Source organism: Rhinoderma darwinii, unplaced genomic scaffold (assembly GCF_050947455.1).
Source record: "Rhinoderma darwinii isolate aRhiDar2 unplaced genomic scaffold, aRhiDar2.hap1 Scaffold_881, whole genome shotgun sequence".
Taxonomy (NCBI): domain Eukaryota; kingdom Metazoa; phylum Chordata; class Amphibia; order Anura; family Rhinodermatidae; genus Rhinoderma; species Rhinoderma darwinii.
Genome location: NW_027464452.1, coordinates 28,576 through 41,021, shown reverse-complemented (window position 1 = coordinate 41,021; position 12,446 = coordinate 28,576). Strand labels below are relative to the sequence as shown.

General features: G+C 46.3%; 1 protein-coding gene across 1 annotated transcript; it reads right to left on the bottom strand.

Moving 5' to 3' along the window:
- Positions 1–3,925: 3,925 nt before the first annotated feature.
- On the bottom strand, positions 3,926–11,990 carry LOC142731985 (fibroblast growth factor 13-like). The gene is made up of 4 exons (XM_075849474.1): positions 11,885–11,990; positions 11,186–11,289; positions 4,524–4,722; positions 3,926–4,441 (listed from the first exon to the last, which is right to left on the bottom strand). Exons 1-4 carry the CDS (start codon positions 11,952–11,954, stop codon positions 4,341–4,343), a joined length of 474 nt encoding a protein of 157 aa, XP_075705589.1. The 5' UTR covers positions 11,955–11,990; the 3' UTR covers positions 3,926–4,340.
- Between the last annotated feature and the right edge of the window lie 456 nt (positions 11,991–12,446).

The window sequence follows — 12,446 nt, the reverse complement described above, 5'->3', positions numbered from 1 at the left end:
ACACCACAACACTGCACCGTGGAGACGAGACGGAGGATCACGCCACAACACGGCCCCGGGGAGACGAAACGGAGGATCACACCACAACACTGCCCCGGGGAGACGAGACGAAGGATCACACCACAACACAGCCACGGGGAGACGAAACGGAGGATCACACCACAACACTGCATCGGGGAGACTAAACGGACGATCACACCACAACACGGCGAGACGAAACGGAGGATCACACCACAACACTGCACCGGGGAGATGAAACGGAGGATCACGCCACAACACTGCATCGGGGAGACGAAACGGAGGATCACACCACAACATGGCCCCGGGGAGATGAGACGGAGGATCACACCACAACACGGCCCCGGGGAGACGAGACGGAGGATCACACCACAACACTGCACCGGGGAGACGAAACGGTGGATCACACCAGAACTGGGCCTCGGGGTGACGAAACAGAGGATCACACCACAACACGGCCCCGGGGAGACGAGAGGGAGGATCACACCAGAACATTGCGCTGGGGAGACAAGACGGAGGATCCCGCCACAACACTGCCCCGGGGAGACTAAGAATCACACCACAACGCTGCCCCGGGGAGATGAGATGGAAGATCACAACACTGCGACGGAGAGACGAGATGGAGGATCACACCACAACACGGCTCCGGGAAGACAAGACAGAGGATCACAACACAACCCGGCCCCCGAGGAGATGAGACGGAGGATCATACCACAACACAGCCCCGAGGAGACTAAACGGAGGATCACACCACATCACAGCCCCGAGGAGACGAGATGGAGGATCACACCAAAACACGACTCGGGGAGTCATCGATCCTGAACCCAACTCTCTGCACTCTACATACAATACTACTCTTGTGCTTCCCCTATACTGTGAAGCTCCCTGCCTAATCCTACCCAACATTATCCAATCCTTCAACCAATCACTGATCACGCAACTACACTGACCGCAGTCCTTATAGAGTGTAAGCTCCTATGGTCAGGACACTTACCTCTCCCCCACCTCTTGTATCTCCTCTTATAGATTGTAAGCACTATCTACAGAGAGAGCTATATGTGGAGCACTATCTACAGGGGGAGCTATATGTGGGGCACTATCTACAGGGGGATCTATATGTGGGGCACTATCTACAGGGGGATCTATATGTGGGGCACTATCTACAGGGATGGACTATATGTGGGGCACTATCTACAGGTGGAGTTATATGTGGGGCAATATCTACAGGGGTGGGCTATTTGTGGGGCACTATATACAAGGGGAGCTATATGTGGGGCACTTTCTACAAGGGGGCTATATGTGGGCACTATCTACAGGGGTGGGCTATATGTGGGGCACAATCTACAGGGGGGGCTATATGTGGAGTGCTATGTATAGGGGTGGACCATGAGTGGAGCACTATACGGGGAGCTATATGTGAGACACTATCTACAGAGGGAGCTATATGTGGGGCACTATCTACAGGGGTGGGCTATTTCTGGGGCACTATCTACAGGGGGAGCTATATGTGGGGCACTATCTACAGGGGGCTATATGTGAAGCACTATCTACAGGTGAGCTATATGTGGGGCAATATCTACAGGGGTGGACTACATGTGGGGCACTATCTACAGGGGGAGTTATATGTGGGGCACTATCTACAGGGGTGGGCTATTTGTGGGGCACTATCTACAGTGGGAGTTATATGTGGGGCACTATCTACAGGGGTGGGCTATTTGTGGGGCACTATCTACTGGGGGAGTTATATGTGGGGCACTATCTACAAGGGGGCTATATGTGGGGCACTATCTACAGGGGGCTATATGTGAAGCACTATCTACAGGTGAGCTATATGTGGGGCAGTACCTACAGGGGGAGCTATATGTGGGGCAGTATCTAGAGGGGTGGGCTATATGTAAGGCACTATCTACAGGGGGACTATATTTGGAGCACTATAGGGGAGCTATATGTGAGACACTATATACAGGGGTGGGGTATATGTGATCACTATCTACAGGGGTGGGGTGTATGTGGAGCACTATCTACAGGGAGAGCGATATGTGGAGCACTATCTACAGGGTTGGGCTATATGTGGAGCACTGTCTATAGGGGGAGCTATATGTGAGGCACTATCTACAGGGGAGCTATATGTGGGGCACTTTATATTGGGAGCTATATGTGGGGCACTATCTACATGGGGAGCTATATGTGGGGCACTATCTACAGGGGTGGACTATATGTGGGGCACAATCTACAGGGGGGGCTATATGTGGAGTGCTATGTATAGGGGTGGACCATGAGTGGAGCACTATACGGGGAGCTATATGTGAGACACTATCTACAGGGGGAGCTATATGTGGAGCACTAAGTACAAGGGTGGACTATATGTGGAGCACTATCTACAGGGGGAGCTATATGTGGGGCACTATCCACAGGTGTGGGCTATATGTGGGGTACAATCTACAGGGCTGGGCTATATGTGGAGCACTATCTACAGGGGGAGCTATATGTGGGCCACTATTTTTAGAGGGGGCTATATGTGAGGCACTATCTACAGGGGGCTATATGTGGTCCCTATCTACGGGGGGCTATATGTGGGCACTATCTACAGGGGATCTATATTTTGGGCACTATCTCCAGTGGGGGCTATGTGGGGATCACTATCTACAGAGGAAGCTATATGTGGGGCACTATCTACAGGGATGGGCTATATGTAGGGCACCATCTATAGGGGGCTATATGTGGGGCACTATTAATATAGGGGGCTATATGTGGGGCACTATCTACAGGGGGCTATATGTAAGGCACTATCTACAGGGGGCTACATGTGGTCACTATCTACAGGGGGGCTATATGTGGGCACTATATACAGGGGGGCTATATGTGGTCACTATCTAAAGGGGGCTACATGTGGGGCAGTATCTACAGGGGCTATATGTGGGACACTATCTACAGGTGGAGCTATATGTGGGGCACTATCTACATGGGTTGTGGGCTATATGTGGGCACTATCTAGAGGGGGGCTATATGTAGGGCACTATCTGCAGGGGGCTATATGTGGGCACTATCTACAGGGGGGCTACATGTGGGGCACTATATACAGGTGGAGCTATATGTGGGGCACTATCTACAGGGGTGGTGGGCTATATGGGGGCACTATCTAGAGGGGGGCTATATATATATATACTAAGCTTTGTTCTGGTGCTGTATATATCTACTGAGCTTTGTTCTGGTGTTGTACATATGTATGAGCTTTGTTCTGGTGTTCTGTATATGTACTGAGCTTGGTTCTGGTGCAGTATATATGTACTAAGCTTGGTCCTGGTGCTGTATACATGTGCTGAGCTTGGTCCTGGTGCTGTATATATGTACTGAGCTTGGTTCTGGTGCAGTATATATGTACTAAGCTTGGTCCTGTTGCTGTATACATGTGCTAAGCTTGGTCCTGGTGCTGTATACATGTGCTGAGCTTGGTCCTGGTGCTGTATACATGTGCTGAGCTTGGTCCTGGTGCTGTATACATGTGCCGAGCTTGGTCCTGGTGCTGTCTATATGTACTGAGCTTGGTTTTGGTGTTGTATATAAAACTATATTGCTTGTAAAATGTACAAATGGTTTTATGCTCGAGTTGCACAAAAAAAAGTAGAAAAAAAATGACACCTTATTAATTGTTAGAGAAAACAAACATGGAGAGGTGGAAGTAGATATCAGGAAAGTGGTTCGGGGAGCGTCAAACTGAATCTTTGCCCTGGTTGAGGGGGGAACCGAGCTACTGTTTAATAGAGTGTAAGCTCCTGTGGTCAGGACTCTCCTCACTTTACATGTATATAATCTTGTACTATGCTCATGACGCCCACCTCAGACCTGATCAGTCACAACTCTCCAGCCCCCAGTTTGCACTTAGTCATTTATTTGCATATAATCGGTTAGCAGACAAGTGGCTCTCCCTGTACATTGAGGGTCTCATGATTTGGGGTCTTCATCTATAAGGATATCAGGTTAGTGCAGTGTATATAGATACAAGAGTATATACTATAGGCAGATAACATTGTATTACATAGATGATGGTTTTAGGCTTCCTGAGGTGCGGACTATTCTCCGGTGATGGAGCGTCCACATGTCTATCCCTGGTCCTAGAGGTATTAGGAGATTATTGCCACCTCAGATACAGCACGGTGGGTCCTTTACTCAAATCAAGATGCTAAAGAAGTCCAAGAAGTCTGAAGAACGTTCACTCCATAGAGGAGAACCTGCTCCTCCAAGTCCTCCTCACAAGTTCTCCTCCAGTCTCTCCACGACGCACCAACATTTATTGCATTGTCCGTCCTCATCTTTCGACTTTTTCATCGGGCCCCTCGTAGCCGAGCACTGGGTTTTTGAGTGAGTTTTCTCTTGGGGGACATTTTGATGACATCATGTAGAGATGGCTCCTTGTAGAGAGCTACTGCAGGTCAGAAGAAGAGGTTTATAGTCACATAGATGTCCTCCTGTACGTCCCACCTCACCACCACCCGTCCATTCATTACCTTCACTCAGTTTTGGTAGAAAGTGACCAGCCGGTCTGTGTTTCTTCACCCGGTTTCCCTCCATGGCCCTTCCGTCTTTGTTAATGCCCAGGTACCATCCCCGTCCGGAGCAGCACTGGCGGTAGAGTGTGGAGGAGTAGGTGACAAAGTAATTGTCAAAAACACTCTCTTTGAATCGACACTCAGCTGTAAAATAAATCTGGAAGGAAAAAAAGAGGGGGGAACTCGATAATACCGATTCATAGAGTTATTAGAATGTGTTTGCTGTGGTGTTACATAGGACTGCAGGTTTCATGAATAAAACATCTCTAAACCGTGTGAGGACAAATTGCACTCTGCTACATCAGAAGGTAATGAACTATTAGAAGCCATTGAACGTTACATGAACATTGGTTATAACCACTAATAGACTTATCCGGCAGAGGAGATTTAGGAAGGAAGATGTGGAAAAGCTTAAGACATCAATAAAGACGTGAGAGCTCCGAACAGAAGGAAACGGCCCCAGCCGGAGACTGGACAAGAAGGTATGGAGAGTGAGCAACAGAGAAAAGAGTGCATGACCCCATAGACTTCCAGATGTCCCAACTTAGTTACCTCCAAACCTAGAGAGAGAAAGTTCCTTTCGGTTGGGTCTACCCATCTCCTGGAGACCTGCACCCAGTGTTTAAAGACAAGGAAACACCCATCTTCATTGTCTGAATTTATATGGACTTCCTGACTGTTCCCATTAACATGTTCACCACAAGCCATCACCGAAATGCAGAGTCCAAGACTAGACATGCAACATGAACCTTCATCAAAACGCAGAACCCAAGACATTCAAAATAAGCTTCAGCAATACACTGAATCTAAGACTAGACATTCAACACGCTAAGTGCAAGACAGTCCACATGGTTCTTCACCTAAATGCTGAGTCCAAGACATTCAACATGAGCCTCCACCAAAACACTGAGCCCAAGACCTTTACCATGAGTCACCACCAGAACACAGAGCCCAAGACCTTCAACATGAGCCTCCACCAAAACACTGAGGCCAAGACCTTTACCATGAGTCACCACCAGAACACAGAGCCCAAGACCTTCAACATGAGCCTCCACCAAAACACTGAGGCCAAGACAATCAACATGAGCCTCCACCAAAACACTGAGCCCACAAGACATTCAACATGAGCCTCCACCAAAACACGGAGTCCAAGACATTCAACATGAGCCTCCACCAAAACACGGAGTCCAAGACATTCAACATGAGCCTCCACCAAAACACGGAGTCCAAGACATTCAACATGAGCCTCCACCAAAACACTGAGCCCAAGACAATCAACATGAGCCTCCACCAAAACACTGAGCCCAAGACAATCAACATGAGCCTCCACCAAAACACTGAGCCCAAGACATTCAACATGAGCCTCCACCAAAACACTGAGCCCAAGACATTCAACATGAGCCACCACCAAAACACTGAGCCCAAGACATTCAACATGAGCCTCCACCAAAACACTGAGCCCAAGACATTCAACATGAGCCACCACCAAAACACGGAGTCCAAGACATTCAACATGAGCCTCCACCAAAACACTGAGCCCAAGACATTCAACATGAGCCTCCACCAAAACACTGAGCCCAAGACATTCAACATGAGCCACCACCAAAACACGGAGTCCAAGACATTCAACATGAGCCTCCACCAAAACACGGAGTCCAAGACATTCAACATGAGCCTCCACCAAAACACTGAGCCCAAGACAATCAACATGAGCCTACACCAGTACACTGAGCCCAAGACATTCAACATGAGCCTCCACCAAAACACAGAGTCCAAGACATTCAACATGAGCCTCCACCAAAACACTGAGCCCACAACAAGACATTCCACATGAGCCTAAGTCTTAGGCATTGTACCAGAGCCTCTGTTTTGTAACACATACCACACGAGAAGAACACAAAACATTCTTCAAAAGTTCAAGACAAGACATTTCCAAAGAGCCTCCACCAAGTCAGGCTAAGTCACCTTTATTTTTATCTGTGCACAGTTTTCAGATAGAAACATCAATTCTATCGGAAAATCTGATGACCCAGGTAGTTAAGTCGGACCAGATATGACCTGATCGCACAAAGCTCAAACCCACCTACTTGTACAAGTTAACGCCCTCTTCACATCATATTTTTGCCCTGAGTTTAGCGTGTACATCAGGAAAGCTCCCACATACACTAAACATGTCCATAGGGGTCTATTATCCTGACAGAGTATAAAAATATATCCTAATGGCCTCTTAGTAGAATATGCTATTACATCCCTCAAAGAAAGTTATACCATGGGTGGTGTATGTTTAAGTCTAAAATACACGTCAGGGATTTTACAATTGCCTTTCATGACATGTACGTTAAACAGGTACCACTATAGTCTATGGGCAATGGATACCTATAGTCTATGGGTCACAGATACCTACACAGTCTATGGATGATGAATACCTATATAGTCTAAGGGTGGTGGATACGTATATAGTCTATGGGTGATGGATACCTATAGTCTATGGGCGACAGACACCTACACAGTCTATGGGTGATGGATGACTATATAGTCAACAGGCGATGGATACCTATATAGTATATGGGTGATGGATACCTATATAGTATATGGGTGATGGATACCTATATAGCATATGGGTGATGGATACCTATATAGTCTATGGGTGATGGATACCTATATAGTATATGGGCGATGGATACCTATATAGTCTATGGGAGATGGATACCTATATAGTCTATGGATACATATTTATTATTTATTTCAGTTACTTATATAGCGCCAACATATTATGCAGCGCTGTACAGAGGTCCTCTTTTACTGTCCCCATTGGGGCTCACAATCTAAATTCCCTACTGGTATGTTTTTGGAGTGTGGGAGGAAACCGGAGTACCCGGGAGAAACCCACGGAGAACATACAAACTCCATGCAGATGTTGTCCTTGGTTGAACCCAGGACCCCAGTGCTGCAAGGCAACAATGCTAACCACTGAGCCACCGTGCTATAGTCTATAGGAGATGGATACCTATATATTCTATGGGCGATGGATACCTAAATAATCTATCAGTGAAGGATACCCATATAGTCTATAAGCGATGGGTACCTATATAGCCTATGGGCAATGGATACCTATTGTAACGGTCGCAGACCCCTTCCATCCTGCTGACGTCTTCCTCCCCGAGGATGCCAGCACATGCGGCCGTCCTGTCCTGCAGTGACCACTAGTGTGCGCGCACAAGCTCATTCCCGGCCTTAAAGGGCTAGCATGCACACATGTTAAGAATTGACTAATTATTCCTAGATCACCCTGGATTATAAGAAGGGCTCTGCCCCTTCACTCCTTGAGTGTTGTTAGTAATTCCCATGTTGGTCTTTGCAAATGGTCTCTGAGTGTTATTGTGTTCCTGTGCCCTGCTACCTGTAGGCCGTGTTGTGTTATTGTTTCTGAGCCCGTTAGTGATTGGAGTCGTGTCCTGCTGCTCCTGTTGTCGCCCGCCATGTCTGGCGCAACCTGCTGCACCTGCTGTCATCCGCCACGTCTGACGTAACCTGCTGCACCCACCTCAATCCATGCTAAATCCTCGGCCACTGTCTGGACTATTCAGGTACCCTTGTGTGGGACTTTGTATTGATTGGGTGCTCTGTTGTTTGGCCAGCTGCAGTGCGGCATAGTGGGTCCACATACCCACAGACCGTGACACCTATATAGTCTATGGGCTATGAATACTTATATAGTCAATCGGCGATGGATACCAGTATAGTCTACGGGCGATTGATATCTATATAGCCTACGGACGATGGATACCTATATAGTCCATGGGTGATTGATACCTATATAGTCCATGGACGAAGGATACCTATATAGTAATAGTCCATGGGTGATAGATACCTATATAGTCTACGGGCGATGGATACATATATAGTCTACGGGCGATGGATACCTATATAGCCTACGGACGATAGATACCTATATAGTCTATGGGTGATGGATACCTATATAGTCTACGGGCGATCGATACCTACGGCCGATGAATACCTATATAGTCTATGGGCGATGGATACCTATACAGTCTACAGGCAATCGATACCTACGGCCGATGGATACCTATATAGTCTATGGGCGATGGATACCTATATAGTCTACAGGCAATCGATACCTACGGCCAATGGATACCTATATAGTCTATGGCCAATGGATACCTATATAGTCTATAAGCGATGGATACCTATATGGTCTACGGGCGGTGGATACCTATACAGTCTACGGGTGATCAATACATATATAGTCTATCGGTGATGGATGCCTATATAGTCTATGGGCGATGGATACCTATATAGTCTACGGGCAATGGATACCTATATCGTCTACGGGCAATGGATACCTATATAGTTTACGGGCGATGGATACGTATATAGTTTACGGGCGATGGATACCTATATAGTTTACGGGCGATGGCTACCTATATAGCCTATGGGCAATCGATACCTATACAGTCAACGGGCGATGGATACTTATATAGTGTATGGGTGATGGATACCTATATAGTCTATGGGTGATGGATACCTATATAGTCCACGGGCGATGGATACCTATATAGTCTATGGGCGATGGATACCTATACAGTCTACAGGCAATCGATACCTACGGCCGATGGATACCTATATAGTCTATCGGCGATGGATACCTATATAGTCTACAGGCAATCGATACCTACGGCCAATGGATACCTATATAGTCTATGGGCAATGAATACCTATATAGTCTATAAGCGATGGATACCTATATGGTCTACGGGCGGTGGATACCTATACAGTCTACGGGTGATCAATACCTATATAGTCTATCGGTGATGGATACCTATATAGTCTATGGGCGATGGATACCTATATAGTCTACGGGCAATGGATACTTATATCGTCTACGGGCAATGGATACCTATATAGTTTACAGGCGATGGATACGTATATAGTTTACAGGCGATGGATACCTATATAGTTTACGACGCGATGGCTTCCTATATAGTCTCTGGGCAATCGATACCTATACAGTCAACGGGCGATGGATACTTATATAGTGTATGGGTGGATGGATACCTATATAGTCTATGGGTGATGGATACCTATATAGTCCACGGGCGATGGATACCTATATAGTAAAAGTCCATGTGAGATGGATACCTATATAGTCTACGGGCGATGGATACCTATATAGTCTATGGGCGATGGATACCTATATATTCTACGGGCGATGGATACCTATATATTATACGGGCGATGGATACCTATATAGCCTATGGGCGATGGGTACCTATATAGTCCATGGGCGAAGGATACCTATATAGTCTACGGATGATGGATACCTATATAGTCTATGGGCGATGGATACCTATATAGTCTATGGGTAATCGATACCTATACAGTCAACGGGCGATGGAAACTTATATAGAGTATGGGTGATGGATACCTATATAGTCTATGGGTGATGGATACCTATATAGTCCACGTGCGATGGATACCTATATAGTCCACGTGCGATGGATACCTATATAGTCAAAGTCCATGTGAGATGGATACCTATATAGTCTACGGGCGATGGATAACTATATAGTCTACGGGCGATCGATACCTATATAGTCTACGGGCGATCGATACCTGTATAGTCTATAGGCGATCGATACCTATATAGTCTATGGGCGATGGATACCTATATAGTCTATGGGCGGTCGATACCTATATAGTCTACGGGCGATGGATGCCTATATAGTCTATGGGTGATGTATATCTATATCGTCTACGGGTGATGGATACTTATATAGTCTATGGGTGATGGATACCTATATAGTCTATGGGTGATGGATACCTATATAGTCCACGGGCGATGGCTACCTATATAGTCATAGTCTACGGGTGATGGATAACTATATAGTCATAGTCCACGGGCAATGGATGCCTATATAGTCTATGGGCAATGGATACCTATATAGTCTATGGGCGATAGATACCTATGGGTGATGAATACCTATATAGTCTATAAGCAATGGATACCTATATAGTCTATGGGCGATGGGTACCAATATAGTTTATGGGCGGTGGATACCTATATAGTCTACGGGTGATGAATACCTATATAATCTATGGGCGATGGATACCTATATAGTCAACGGGTGATGAATACCTATATAGTCTACGGGCGATGGATACCTATATAGTCTATGGGCGATGGATACCTACATAGTCTACGGGCGATGGATACCTATATAGTCTATGGGCGATGGATACCTATATAGTCTATGGGTGATGGATACCTATTAGTATTATCCATTACCCATAAACAATATCGCTTTGATGGATACTTCATAACCTCTCATGACCCCAGTTCTTGACTTATCCATTTAAGAGATATTATTCATTTCTATGACGGTCACTGTTGGGCATTGGTCACAGATTACTTTTACCGCATACGTCAGGAGCTTTTTCCCAGTATATACGTCAAACCGCAGAAAAAACAAAACTTCCATCTCTTTCCATTAATCTAACCTCTGGGGTTTCCTAATCTCCCCGAAGTAAGAAGATGCTGCAGAGTGGGCGACCCTCACGTGGATCCACCATCAGTGGCCTAGGAAATAAAAACTACTCACTGAATTGTAGAGACGTCCCTCTGAATTCATGGCCACATACTGACCACAGGCTGAACTCTGGATGGCAACAACTCGGAGACCCACAGGAATAACATTAAAGACGGCTTAGAACCGGAGAGAAGAAAGAGAAGTACAGAGATCAGACCTAAGAGAAGGTTCATGGAAGATCAGATCCTACAGGCAGGAAAAACAGATCATAAAACATGGCTGTGAATAACAAGTCCCGAGATACGAGAGGAGCAAAGAGGATCTATGGCCGGTGACCCTCCAAATACAAACCTACATAGAGCCCCAGCCTCACCGTCCCTATACCTGGTCTTATAGTCTGGACTGTGACCCTCCAAATACATACCCTACATAGAGCCCCAGCCTCACCGCCCCTATACCTGGTCTTATAGTCTGGACTGTGTGACCTACTCTCTCTGCCTCGTGATAGGAGGACAGGTCTACGAGAGAGGTCTAAGGATGAAGCCCAAGGGAATCTGATGAGGCACAGATCCAAATATAGAAGCTCTAGAGGGAAGGACAAGGTCAGATCTAGGGGACGATCAGGAGGAGAATCACATGATAAACCCCACAGAACATCAAGAGAGAACGATGAGAACAACTTCACGTCCAGGACCTGGGACCTCCCAATAACAAGAGGTCCAAGAGAAAAACCAAGCCAGCAACCTGGGGGTTAATACGCTATATACTCACTGTAACGGCTCTGCTCATCCACGGATCCCGAAATAGTCCCATCAGGAAGGAACTGAAGGTAGAAGCCCATGCGGCCGAGCAAACGCGTCACTATTCCCTTCACCGGCGGCTCTGAAATACAGGACAGGGGGATGTAGTGTAGAGCTGTGTATATATATAATACAGGAATAGTAGAGATACAGGACAGGGGGATGTAGTGTAGAGCTGTGTATATATATAATACAGGAATAGTAGAGATACAGGACAGGGGGATGTAGTGTAGAGCTGTGTATATATATATAATACAGGAATAGTAGAGATACAGGACAGGGGGATGTAGTGTAGAGCTGTGTATATATAATACAGGAATAGTAGAGATACAGGACAGGGGGATGTAGTGTAGAGCTGTGTATATATATATAATACAGGAATAGTAGAGATACAGGACAGGAGGATGTAGTGTAGAGCTGTGTATATATAATACAGGAATAGTAGAGATACAGGACAGGAGGATGTAGTGTAGAGCTGTGTATATATAATACAGGAATAGTAGAGATACAGGACAGGAGGATGTAGTGTAGAG